Source organism: Lolium perenne, chromosome 2, assembly GCF_019359855.2.
Source record: "Lolium perenne isolate Kyuss_39 chromosome 2, Kyuss_2.0, whole genome shotgun sequence".
In the NCBI taxonomy this organism is placed as follows: Eukaryota; Viridiplantae; Streptophyta; class Magnoliopsida; order Poales; family Poaceae; genus Lolium; species Lolium perenne.
In genome coordinates, this window is record NC_067245.2 from 36,491,469 (window position 1) to 36,503,305 (window position 11,837).

At 43.5% G+C, this 11,837-nt stretch overlaps 1 protein-coding gene across 1 annotated transcript; it reads right to left on the bottom strand.

Annotated features, from left to right (window-relative positions):
* Positions 1-1,749: 1,749 nt before the first annotated feature.
* LOC127331810 (uncharacterized) lies at positions 1,750-2,666 on the bottom strand. Its single transcript, XM_051358013.2, has one exon. The coding sequence runs from the start codon at positions 2,502-2,504 to the stop codon at positions 1,881-1,883; it is 624 nt and encodes a 207-aa protein (XP_051213973.1). The 5' UTR covers positions 2,505-2,666; the 3' UTR covers positions 1,750-1,880.
* Positions 2,667-11,837: the final 9,171 nt, after the last annotated feature.

Genomic DNA, 11,837 nt, shown 5'->3' on the forward strand with positions numbered 1-11,837 from the left:
CGCCACATCAGATTTTTGCCAACATGGCATGCATGATACTACTTATGATACTCTCATTGTGGCTAGTCTAATGCCAAAAATACCCGCGCGGAATGTTAAGCAACTAAAAGGATACACTATAGATCGCTTATAGTGAGTGGTATCATCGACTAGCCCGCGGAGCATCCCAGCAAGGGGCGGCCGTTTACATAATTTTCTCGTTTTCATTTTCATTTCATTTTCATTTCGCTCCATTTTGTTGTTATACTTATTTTCATTTTTCTCTTTTTTGGGTAACATCCATACTTTTTATTATTTCTTATATTCTACTTCTTTCCTTGTTTCTTATTTCTCTTTTTAAATTTCCGATTTCAGATAATACTTCCCTAGATCTAAGGTTTATAATTTTTTGAGGAAAATTCAGAACATAGGATGTATTGCATTGCACAACTTGTTAGGACTTTCTTAAGGATATGGTCACATTTTCTTGTCTTATGCAGACTCCTATATTGTGAGTGGTAGTTTCTTCCAAATCTAGTGTACTATTCCCTCCACGTGCATTTTTTATAAATTTCGGTTCCAAAATCTATATCCCTAATGTTTGGCAACAGAGTGAGTATATGGATAGTTTCTTTCTAACCTGCAACAAAAATTGTCCGGACCGGTAAACAATTTGTTTAAACCCTATGAACTCTTTTTTTCACACTCGTGAATAGTTTTTCTAAAACATAGGCATGTTTTCTAGGAGTTAACATTTTTAGATGCAAGAACAATCTTGAAAATACAAGAAAATTTTGTTGCTTCAATCATTTTAACCTGTATACATTTTTTCCTTCAAAACATGAATATACTTTGAATGTACATGGATGTTTTTGATTGGCAGAACCGTCTTTTTGTTACATGTTTAAGCACGTACCTTTGTCGTATTTTCTGTCTTTTTCACCATTTGTACTCCCTTTGTTCACAATTACCCTTTTGGGTTTAGTCAAAGTTAAACTTTACAAAGTTTGATCAAATATATAGAAGAATTTATCAGCATGTAATATAAAATTAGTATTTTAGAATCATCGTAAAATATATTTCATATTATATGAATTTGATATTATGGATGTTGATTTTTTTTTTTGCTACATACTAGGTCAAACTCTACAAAGGTGGACATTGACGAAACCCAGAATGCAGGGTAGATAAAAACAAAGTGGATAACGTAGTCATGTAAAAGTAGTTATTAAATATAGTTTTGGAGATTACAAAAAAAAGAAAATATCAGAATTTATGATGGGCTAGAACAAAGCTGGACCAAAGAAAAAAAAAGCCGGTGTGAGCATTTGACATGAACGACTCATAAGCAATAGATACGAAAACCCTATGACCCGTCCGAAGCGGTGCAACCGTGCAAGGGTGTCGCGTCGCGCACCACCGTGATCTACGGGTTTTACGTTCATGCTTGTTTTCCAGGTTGGCACATTTCACTTTTCCTTTCCGTTTTATTGTTTTCGTTTATTCTTTCTTTTGTTCATTTTTTCTATTTTCATTTTTTCCTTAATTTTTTCAAAATTTCACTATTTATATTTTTTAGATTTTGACATATAATTCATATTTTAAAAAAATTGATACATGGTTCAGAAAATAGTCAAGATGTTTAAAATGGTTCACGGGTTCAAAAATAAAATCCACGCAGTTAATTTTTTAAAAAAAAAACTACAAAGGGCAAAAACATGTTCATGATGCACCACGGGTAACTGGTTAGTAAGCAACTAGTCAGAACGGTTTTGATCTCAGGGAAATTTGATCCGTGTTCAAAAATATGATCTTTATTACACGAATACAAAACTCGAGGCATATGTAGGCCCGCCTTAACTATTTGTATTTGTGTGCGTAGCTCCTGCACGGCAGTCGGCTCACGGCTCGGTCCATGTGAGCAGGAAGGCGGACTCGAAGACCTCACGGTCATACAGAACAGGGGCGCCGCCGTCGTCGTCGCGCGTGGCGCGCGTGAGCTCCTCGAGGGCGCTGCCGATCCCGTAGATGCAGCTGGAGCATGCGCTGACGCACTTGTCACCGTACCCCGCCTCCGCCTTCATCAGCGACTCCTGGATCCCGTGCATCGTCCGGGCCAACGGCGAGCGGTCCAGGCACACGTACACCTCGCCCGCCGGGAACCGCTGGGCGGCGCCGAACGGCGTAGGGTGTGCGTACAGGCCGGCGACCGCCTCCCTCGCCTCCTCGCGGACGCTACCCTTGAGGGCCAGGAGGGAGACGGAGCGGAGCGTGCTGACGACGGCGGTGTAGGGCGCCCAGCTGTGCGCGACGGCCATGTCCACGGACACCTTGGGGCTGTAGCCGGGGCGGGACGCGGCCGTGGAGCGCGAGGCGGCCGCCGCCGTGCGGATGACACGAGGGACGTGTGGAGCCACGGCGCCGTTGCTGGCGCTTGGAGAAGACGGTCTTGCGCGAGTGATGCGGATGTGCGCGCCGTTGGAGCCGTCGCTGAAGGCGTCCTCTGACTCTGAGAAATGGCTCATGGTGGAGAACACGCGGAGGGCGTCGTGGGGAACGAGGTGCCACCCGGTGTGCTAATATAACGCCGGGGAACAGCCCAACGGTTGACGTGGTTACAAGTCAACGGTAGCAGCGAATAGATCTACGGGTAGTAGCACAGTTGCCATGGAATCTCGGAAAATGATGCGTTAAAAGTTACATGTCCGATTCATATTATTTGTGGCTGATATATATATTTAGAAAAAAATGTAGTTGTTTACTTCCTCCATAGCGGTTCATTGGGTTACTGTAGGCAGCACTACGACCTAGGTTTAGTGATTAAAGCACTAATTAAGGATGGGAATGGTTAGGTCGATTTAAGGGCCACGCCATGTTCAGCTAACACAAACGTTGGTTAGAGTAGCATGCATCCTAATCACACTGCATGCAGATCCATCCCAAGGCTGAAGGCCTATATTTTTTCAGAAAGTCAAACGAAGTAAAGTTTAACCAAATTTTTAGAAGAATTTATGAACAAATATGATATTTTGTAGGTACCATATAAAAATATATTTTATTATCTATCTAATGGTATTGATTTTGTACTTTTCATATTAATGATTTTTTTATAAAAACTTAGTCAAACTTAACATAGTTTGACTTTTTGGAAATAAAATAGGCCTTAAGCCTTGGGATGGAGGTAGTATAAGGAAGATAAGTGACGTGGCCATACTCAACCGGGTACCCACAATTACCATACCAGGTGTTGTCCAATCAGAGGTCCATAATTGGAAGTTACTAATAAGGTAAAGCTCAGCAACCTGACGTGCAATCAAGTCAAGCCCAAGACAGGAAAGCACAAATTGTAACCGACCTAAAGACGATACCGAGACCTAGCCTCTCATATAAAGGCCAGTAGTGATCTCCGGGAAGGAGGATCAACCAACAGGGATCCAAAACCCTGAAACCCTAGCTACACTGCATCTCCATAGCCATCAAGGCACCCCTGTAATCATCATCATCAATCAAGAAAAGACAAGCAGCACGTAGGGTTTTCCCTCCGAGGACCTGAAGCTAGGTACATACTTTTGGTATTTATGAAAAGGGAAATTTGGGTTTGTACTATTAAAAGATCCACTCTTTGGGTCTATACCATCAAAAGCTCCATCTTTAGGCGTATACCATCGAAGGGTTGTAGCTCTTCTGATTTTTACCACTTCTGTTATGTCTTCGTTAGTTATGACCACAATACCCTTTGATGAAGCTCCATCTACAACTATGAATTAGGCGCTGACAAGAATCTCTAATTGACATGATTTTTTGGTTTAGTCCTGTACCAGCAACAAACACATGAAACAGAGAACAAAAATAAGCCAAAACACATGGAATCTCTAATCGCTGCTCCTGCAGATATAGAAATTGATGAATTTATAGATGGGCATACAAGGTTATCTAGATTGAGCGTCAGGATGATCCATCCCAGCCAAGAGGAAGAACCTGCAATGGGGGTCAGGGATGAGCAAGTGAAGGAGCACGGGGAGGTCGGATGTCGGGAGGAGCACGCGCTCGGCGTCAAGAGGACCACGTTCTCGACGTGGGGGTTGCACCGCGGACGGCCGAAGTGCGGCGGCGGCCGGCCACGTCGGCGAGCTGGCAGCTAGAGTTTCAGCCGTCAGGGGCCCTTCCTTCCATGCCTATGGGAGCGGGAGCGGGAGCAGGATTCGGCAGGTACGGGGGTCTGCTGCCGAGGATATCTACCGCCGGGATCGGTGGACGCGGTGGTTGCCGCCGCCGGGGAGGGCTTTGCGGTGGTTGGGCCGTTGGGTTCAGTTCGTGAAGAGCAGAGCTAGATAGAAATCAGGAATCTCTTCACTTAGATGGGCTCAGGGGTAAAAAAAAGGAAATGGCTAAATCAATTAATCGGCAAAAAAATGAAGTTTCTAATGGAAGAAGACGGAGTGGCAAAACCCAATAACGCAGCCTTTCAATGGTATATGCCTAAAGATGAAGCTTTTGATGGTATAGACCCAAAGATTGGATTTTTTTTAATGGTACAAACCTAAATTCCCCTTATGAAAAACAAATGTCTGTTAGTTTCAAAAAAAGAAAAACAAATGTCTGTTGGAAAATATATAATTCTTGTGTACCACCTCTTCATCTATCAAAAATTACTTTTGGCAACACTAGTGTGATACATGTTTATCTAGTCTTCAGATTTTTTCCCCATAAGAAGTTGGTCTGCAGGCTACCTAGGCCAGGTTCAGCTTAAAACCATGGTTAACCTACTACTCAATGCATATTCTCTTAATGTAGACTTGTCATGATTTTCTTAACAATATAAGGCCTTTGGTAGTTCCTTTTATATTACACTTAGCCTTTCATGGTTCCTTTTCTATTACAGTTAGCAAAATTTACTACATAAAATATTATTATCAATATTAGGATTTGATGATTTATTGTCCACCTATAACATGTGTCATGCAAGCAATGGCGCTAGTATTATAGGTGATATTATTATCAATATTAGGATTTGTTGATTTATTGTCCACCTATAACATGTGTCATGCGATTAATGGCGCTAGTATTGTAGGTGTAGGGTCTAGGGGTCAGCTGACCTAGTAAATTTTTGGTAAATCGGCAATGATTTTATATTCATCAGGAAATCATAAAGTTGATGCTATAGTGAAATAAAAGCGTACCCATTGGAATCTTAGGAAAAGATAGTGAGTTGTTTTTCTATTATATATTTCATTCCTTTCTTAGAGTTTTTTCTATCCCCTATATCCTAGAAAAATATAAATAACAAGACAAAAATACATGCCACCATGGAGGAAAATTGTGTCACCGGTTACTGGCAACGTATATATGTTATACACTAATTTTAACCTAAAATATCTTAGGAGAGAAGTTCTAATAAATATCTTTCTATATATTTGCATACGATGATTGTCTACATCTTAAGAAGTTGTGTAGGTAAATAGATCTAGTGTATAAGATGTCTACATCATGATAAAGAGAATGGATTTTGTACACATATCTGTGGGTTTGGGTGTGTTATGGACCGTCGATTTATTACTCGAGATTTCCACTCGTCATGGTAGATGGAAAACTAGTGCTCTCTCTCCTTCTTTTATCAGAATCTCAAAGCACAAGAAAAAACGAACAATGACGGAAACATCCACATACATGCGTGTACAGTGTTCCTTGTGAGTTATGTAATCACCTATCAAGACATGTGTTTTGTGCTTATTGTTGAAATAGCATCTCTCATAAAGAATAACTCTAGATAAATAAAATGTAAATTATGACATAGTATTATGGAGGTTTTATCCTGGGTTTGGCCTCCTCCAACGTCCAACCTAGAGTCTACATAAGATTCTTCATTTTAAATTAGGAACGAGTTGTATTAGAACACAATTGGCTAGGGTTGAGCCCGTCGAACTGACATAGGATCTTTGGCAGCTCCTTGCCAGCCCTTGCAAAGGTTTCTTGATATTTACTTTTGCAAAATACCCCATGGTCAAGTGTAACGGCTCAAAATAGCTATTACTGAAAGCTAATGCCAAAAATACCCTGGCGGAATGTTAACCAACTGAAAAGAGACCCTATAGATTGCTTATAGTGAGTGGTATCATCGACTAGCCCATGGAGCATCCCCGCAAGGGGCAGCCATTTACACCTTTCATCGTTTTCATTTTCATTTCATTTTCATTTGCTCCTTTTTGTTGTTATACTTCTTATCATTTTTCTCTTTTTTTGGGTAATATGTCAAAAAATAATCTTCTTTCCTATTTGTTTGTTTTGTTTCTCATTTCTATTTTCTGATTTTGGATAATACTCCCTCTGTTCCTAGATATAAGGTTTATAATTTTTTTAGGAAAAATCCAGAATATAGGATGTATTACATTGCACAACTTATTTGGACATTTTTTAAGGGTCACATTTCCTTGCAGACTACTATATTTTCTCACGTCAATAGTCAACTATGATTTCTTCTAGGGATTTCTATTTTCGTGCCCCTGGTTCGTTAGTTGTACTCAGTTTTCCCCAGTCCCTTAGTTTTCCCCTCCTCTAGTTTGAAACACCCACAAGTGCTCGAACGGCCGGTAGCCGTCAGGTCAGAGGCCTTGACCGTTAGTCTGACCGGGTGGGGTCGCACAGGGGCAGCTCCTCCCTGACCGTCTCGTGCTGACGGGTAGGGTCAGGAGACACGTCGGAGCAGCCATCCATCTATCGCTGACGTGTGGGCCGTTTTATGTCATGATTTTATACGCGTTGCTGCCAATGACAAATGGGGCCGCTCTATAGGGCTGCCGCAGTCAATGACCAGTGGGGTCGTATATTTTTCAGGAAAAGACATATATTGCCGCTCTGTGGGGCTGCCGCAGCCAATGACCAGTGGGGTCGTCTATTTATTTAGAGAAAATCATATATTGCCGCTCTGTGGAGCCTCCGCAGCCAATGACCAGTGGGGTCGTATATTTTTCAGGAAAAGACATATATTGCCGCTCTGTGGGGCTGTCGCAGCCAATGACCAGTGGGGTCGTCTATTTATTTAGAGAAAATCATATATTGCCGCTCTGTGGGGCCGCCGCAGCCAATGACCAGCGGGGTCGTATATTTTTCAGGAAAAGACATATTGCCGCTCTGTGGGGCTGCCGCAGCCAATGACCAGTGGGGTCGTCTATTTATTTAGAGAAAATCATATATTGCCGCTCTGTGGGGCCTCCGCAGCCAATGACGAGTGGGGTCGTCTATTTTTCAGGAAAAGACACATATTGCCGCTCTGATATATTTCTTTAGAGAATATCATAGAGAGAAGCAACAAGTTCGCTAATTAATTATTCTTAAGCTAGACCGGAGAACCGCTGGCAGCTCGTTCCCCACCGTCGGACGGAGCAGCCATTGCCGGCGCCTCGTCGCGCCGCTGGCTCTGTCCCCCGGCGGCGTCAGACGGACTGCGGCGCTGCACATCAACCACAGCTCCAGCACTTGTTTCGTCCGCACACATTGTACCCACCGCAGGAAAGTCCGCCGCAAGCAGATCCACCGCCCACGACGACCGGGATTTGTTCCACGCACCAATTGGTAGTATAGCTTGGTAAGACCTCCGCTTCTGCCTCCCCCGCCCCCTAATCGATTCGGTTCCCGTAATTTATTGGAGTTTGCAGGTACGAAATAATCCTCAATGTCTGGTCGTAGCGGGTACACCGGCGAGGGTGGGGATTCGATCATGTCGTGGCCACGTTCTACTTCTCCTACCTCGTCGGAAGTGCAGGTATCTAGCTTCAGCTCTCTGTACTACCGTTGAAAGTTCCGCCATGGCCTGTTGGAGTGATTTGAGTTGTTCTTTTTTCCATTATTGTTACGATTAGCTGTGCAAGCCGATGATCCATGGTACATTGCATACCAAGATGAATCAACCCAGTGGTGTAGCCAGAGGATGGATTTGGAGGAGAAGGTGGCCAATTTAGGTGATGAATTGGCCCGTAAAAACCTGATGATATTCGAGCTGAAGCGTATTGTGGAGGAAGAAAAGAAGAATTTAGAGCTTATTCGCAAGGAGAAGTTGAGAGTTGAGACAGATCTTGCCGTATTTGATCAAGTGGTAGAAAATCTAGAACATGAACTTAAAGTGATGGGAGAGGAGAAAAGTAGATTCATCTGGGCAGTTTTATTAGGTGTCATCCCTGTCCTGGCAGTTATGTGGTTCTGGTAGACGATTTTGTATAGAATTGTTTTTCAGTAGATGGCTCTAACCACTGTATTTTGTTGTGGCTCTAAGCACTGTATTTTGGCGTACAATTTCCTAGTTGTGCTACGTAATGCGCGCCATAATTTTAGCATGCATGAACATTTTATAAAAGTGAAGGGATCCCAAAAGTGAAAGCATGTACCAGCCTCCGGATCAAATACATATCGATATGGGACAATATCTTCCCAATCAAGTTGGGATAGAATTTAAATTATACATACGGATGTACATGGACACATCAAGAACGTGGAGAAGCTTTTTTTGAGACGGTGGTAGTAGTTCGAACAATTTTATCCCAATTGGAAATTGAAAAATACAAATTTATCATAATTTATCTCAAATTGCGGCGTCGAACACGGCCGCGCAGCGATGGGCAAGAAAGGCCGGGTCGACGGGCGGCTGAGGGTGGTCATCTGCGCCATCCGCCGTTGAAGCGATGTTATCGGCGATGGCTTCAATGTTCGTGGCATCGATGACCACTGTCGGAACCGCCGCTGTCTTGGTGTACTTCATCAGCGACGGATCTGCGGAGGGCTGGATCGACGGCTTTGCAGCGCGGTTGCAGGTGATGGCTTCAATGTTCGTGGCATCGATGACCACTGTCGGAACCGCCGCTGTCTTGGTGTACTTCATCAGCGACGGATCTGTGGAGGGCTATATCGGCGGCTTTGCAGCACGGTTGCAGGCGATGGCTTCAATGTTCGTGGCATCGATGACCACTGTCGGCACGGCCGCCGTCTTGTTGTCCTTCATCAGCAACGGATCTGAGGAGGGCAACGGAAGTGAGACATCAACAGCCTCCGACATTGAATGCTGGATCTGCGCCGTCGAAGCGATGTTGTAGGCGATGGCTTCAATGTTCGTGGCATCGATGACCACTGTCGGCACGGCCGCCGTCTTGGGGTTCTTCATCATTCAACAGATCTGAAAAGAGAAACGAAAGTGAGACAGAGAGAGACATTTCAACTATTTCTGACGGTTAGATCCTCACCGGCACTCTTAGAACCGCGCCGCCACACGCCACCGCACGCACGGTTAGATCCGCGCCGCTGCACGCCCGGTTAGATCCGCGCCGCCGCGACCGCCGGAGTAAGAGAGGAAAGAGGAGAGAGGAAGATGCGACTGCCAGGGTTGGTAGGTATGTGCTCTGCTCTTGTCTCCGTATGCGTCCATCGTGGTAGAGAGAGATATACAGGCCGTCCGATCATAAATGATCGTACGGTGCAAGCGTTCGTTGAGCTTTCAACCAACCAGGATCCGTGTGACATACATCTCGACCAATCAGAGATCAGCCAGTGAGTACAAGTTAGGAAAACTGAGTAGAACTAAGAGGGGGAAAAGTGAGGAAATATTTATCGGAAGGGCAAAACTGAGTAGGACTGAGTACAACAAGTGGGCCCGGAGGGGGAAAACTGAGTAACACTAAGTAAAACAGGGGCACCCAAATAATAAAGGGACTAAGGGAAATTGAAGCTTTTGGCATAAAATTGTAAAATTGTGTTATTTGAACAATATATTACATTTTGGCCGACTAGATATTGTTTGCAATTCAAAGATACACAAGTGTGACGAATTTGGACTCATTTGGACAAAGTTTGTAAGCATAGTGGGTATTTGGGAGGTGTATTGAGCAGAAAGCCCTGCATCTTCATATCTAGTAGCTCATGGACTAGGAAGTGGTTTTGAAGCTTTTGGCATAAAAACTTCATATCTCTATATTTCCTTTTTCCATTATTATTTCTCTAGGTTGTAGGTAACATAACAAGGCTCCATGGGAAGGTTCCACCATGTTTTGAATTATTTTGAATTGAACCCTAAAACCCTAAAACCCTAAACCCTAGAGAAAATGATAAATGTGGCTTAAATGTGGCATACAAATTGTTCATACAAATTCAAATTGTTGAACACAAAGGCATCCCCAATACAAATTGTTCATACAAATTCAAATTGTTCATAGAAATTCAAATTGTTCAACACAAAGGCATCCCCAATACAAAGGGAACCCCAATACAAATTGTTCAACACAAAGGGATCCCCAATACAAAGGGAACCCCAATACAAATTGTTCATACAAATTCAAATTAGTTGTTCAGAATAAAATCTTTCTCTTGCTCCTGGTGTGACTCGCCGGGGCCACCACCTTACTCCGGGTAACCCTACCAGGGATATTACCGGTGTCTACCTTCCTTTTGCCCTCTTTCTTGTTCTTCTTCTTCTGCGAAGCTTGTGCTTCTTCTTCTGCGAAGTTAGCTTCTACCATGGCCTTAGTACTTTCGAGGCACTCTCGATTATACTGTTCCCTCTCCTCTGGACTCATCGGTTTAAGCCATTCTACATCCATCTGTTCCCTCTGCTCTTGATCCATCGGTTCAATCTCCTCATGTTCAATTGCTGCTTCAATCTCCTCTGCATTTGCTGCTTCAATCTCCTCTGCATTTGCTTCTTCAATCACCTCATGTTGAACTGCTGCTTCAATCTCAAGTTGAATTGCTGCTTCATTCTCCTCTGCATTCTTTGCTCCCTTTGATCTTCCATTCCAAAAGCTGGGTCAACTGCATTTTTACAAAGCCTAGCAATGTGTCCAGGGATTCCACAACGTTTGCACTTACGTTTTCGAATCGGTGCACCACCCTCTGCACTAGCTCTGATCCTATTCTTCCTCGGCCTACCTGCCGGTCTAGTCAATCTTGGAGAGTACGATTTGAAGCTTTGGATCGACTTTCATCCATTGGTCTTTTCCCAACAAGGTAGGAACATTCATAGCATATGCAGCCCTAAATTTGGCAACAGAGAAATACTCTGACACATACTGATCAACTTCACCTTCTTCACCCCCTATAACACTCATGAAAAACAATGCGTGTATGCAGGGTATCCCACGGATCTGCCATCCCCTACAATGGCATGTCCTATCAACCAAACTCACTGGATACCTCCACTGCCTGTTATCTTTGTCAGTGTAGGTTACCTCAGCCTCCATTCCTTTTCTGACGCATTGCATCCACAATTGTTTTGCCCTGGCATGCAAAGACTTAATCAAAGATGGGAGCATGAGATGGCCAACATAATTTGTGGATGCAATTCTTTGACGCAGATCGATCTTTATCATGATCATCTGCCTAATCTTATCAAATATTTGCCACAGCATAAGCCCTTTCAATGACTTGACCTTTGAGTTGAAACTCTCCGCAAGGTTACTTGTTACATAGTCTACCTTGCAAATTTCATTGAATTGGCTGCTTGACCACACCCTACCATGATGTTCATCCAAGTACTCCTTCACCCCAGGTTTTTGTTTATACAACACATCCAGATGAAACAGATGCTTCCTAGAGCTGCATGTGTATGAAGCTGGCCATAGGTTGTCAGTAAAAACTTTACCCTTGAATTTCTTTGTAAAATTCTGTACCAAGTGTCGCATACATTCCCTATGCTCCACTCCAGGGAATACTGCTTCTACCGCAGTCTCCAAACCTTTGCAAGCGTCTGTGTGGATAACAAGTCCTGGTGGATGACCTATAAGGTCGCGCAAATTCTGCAGAAACCAAGTCCAACTTTCGTGTGACTCAACCTCCAAAACCCCATAAGCAACAGGGAACATCCAATTATGTCCATCAACTGC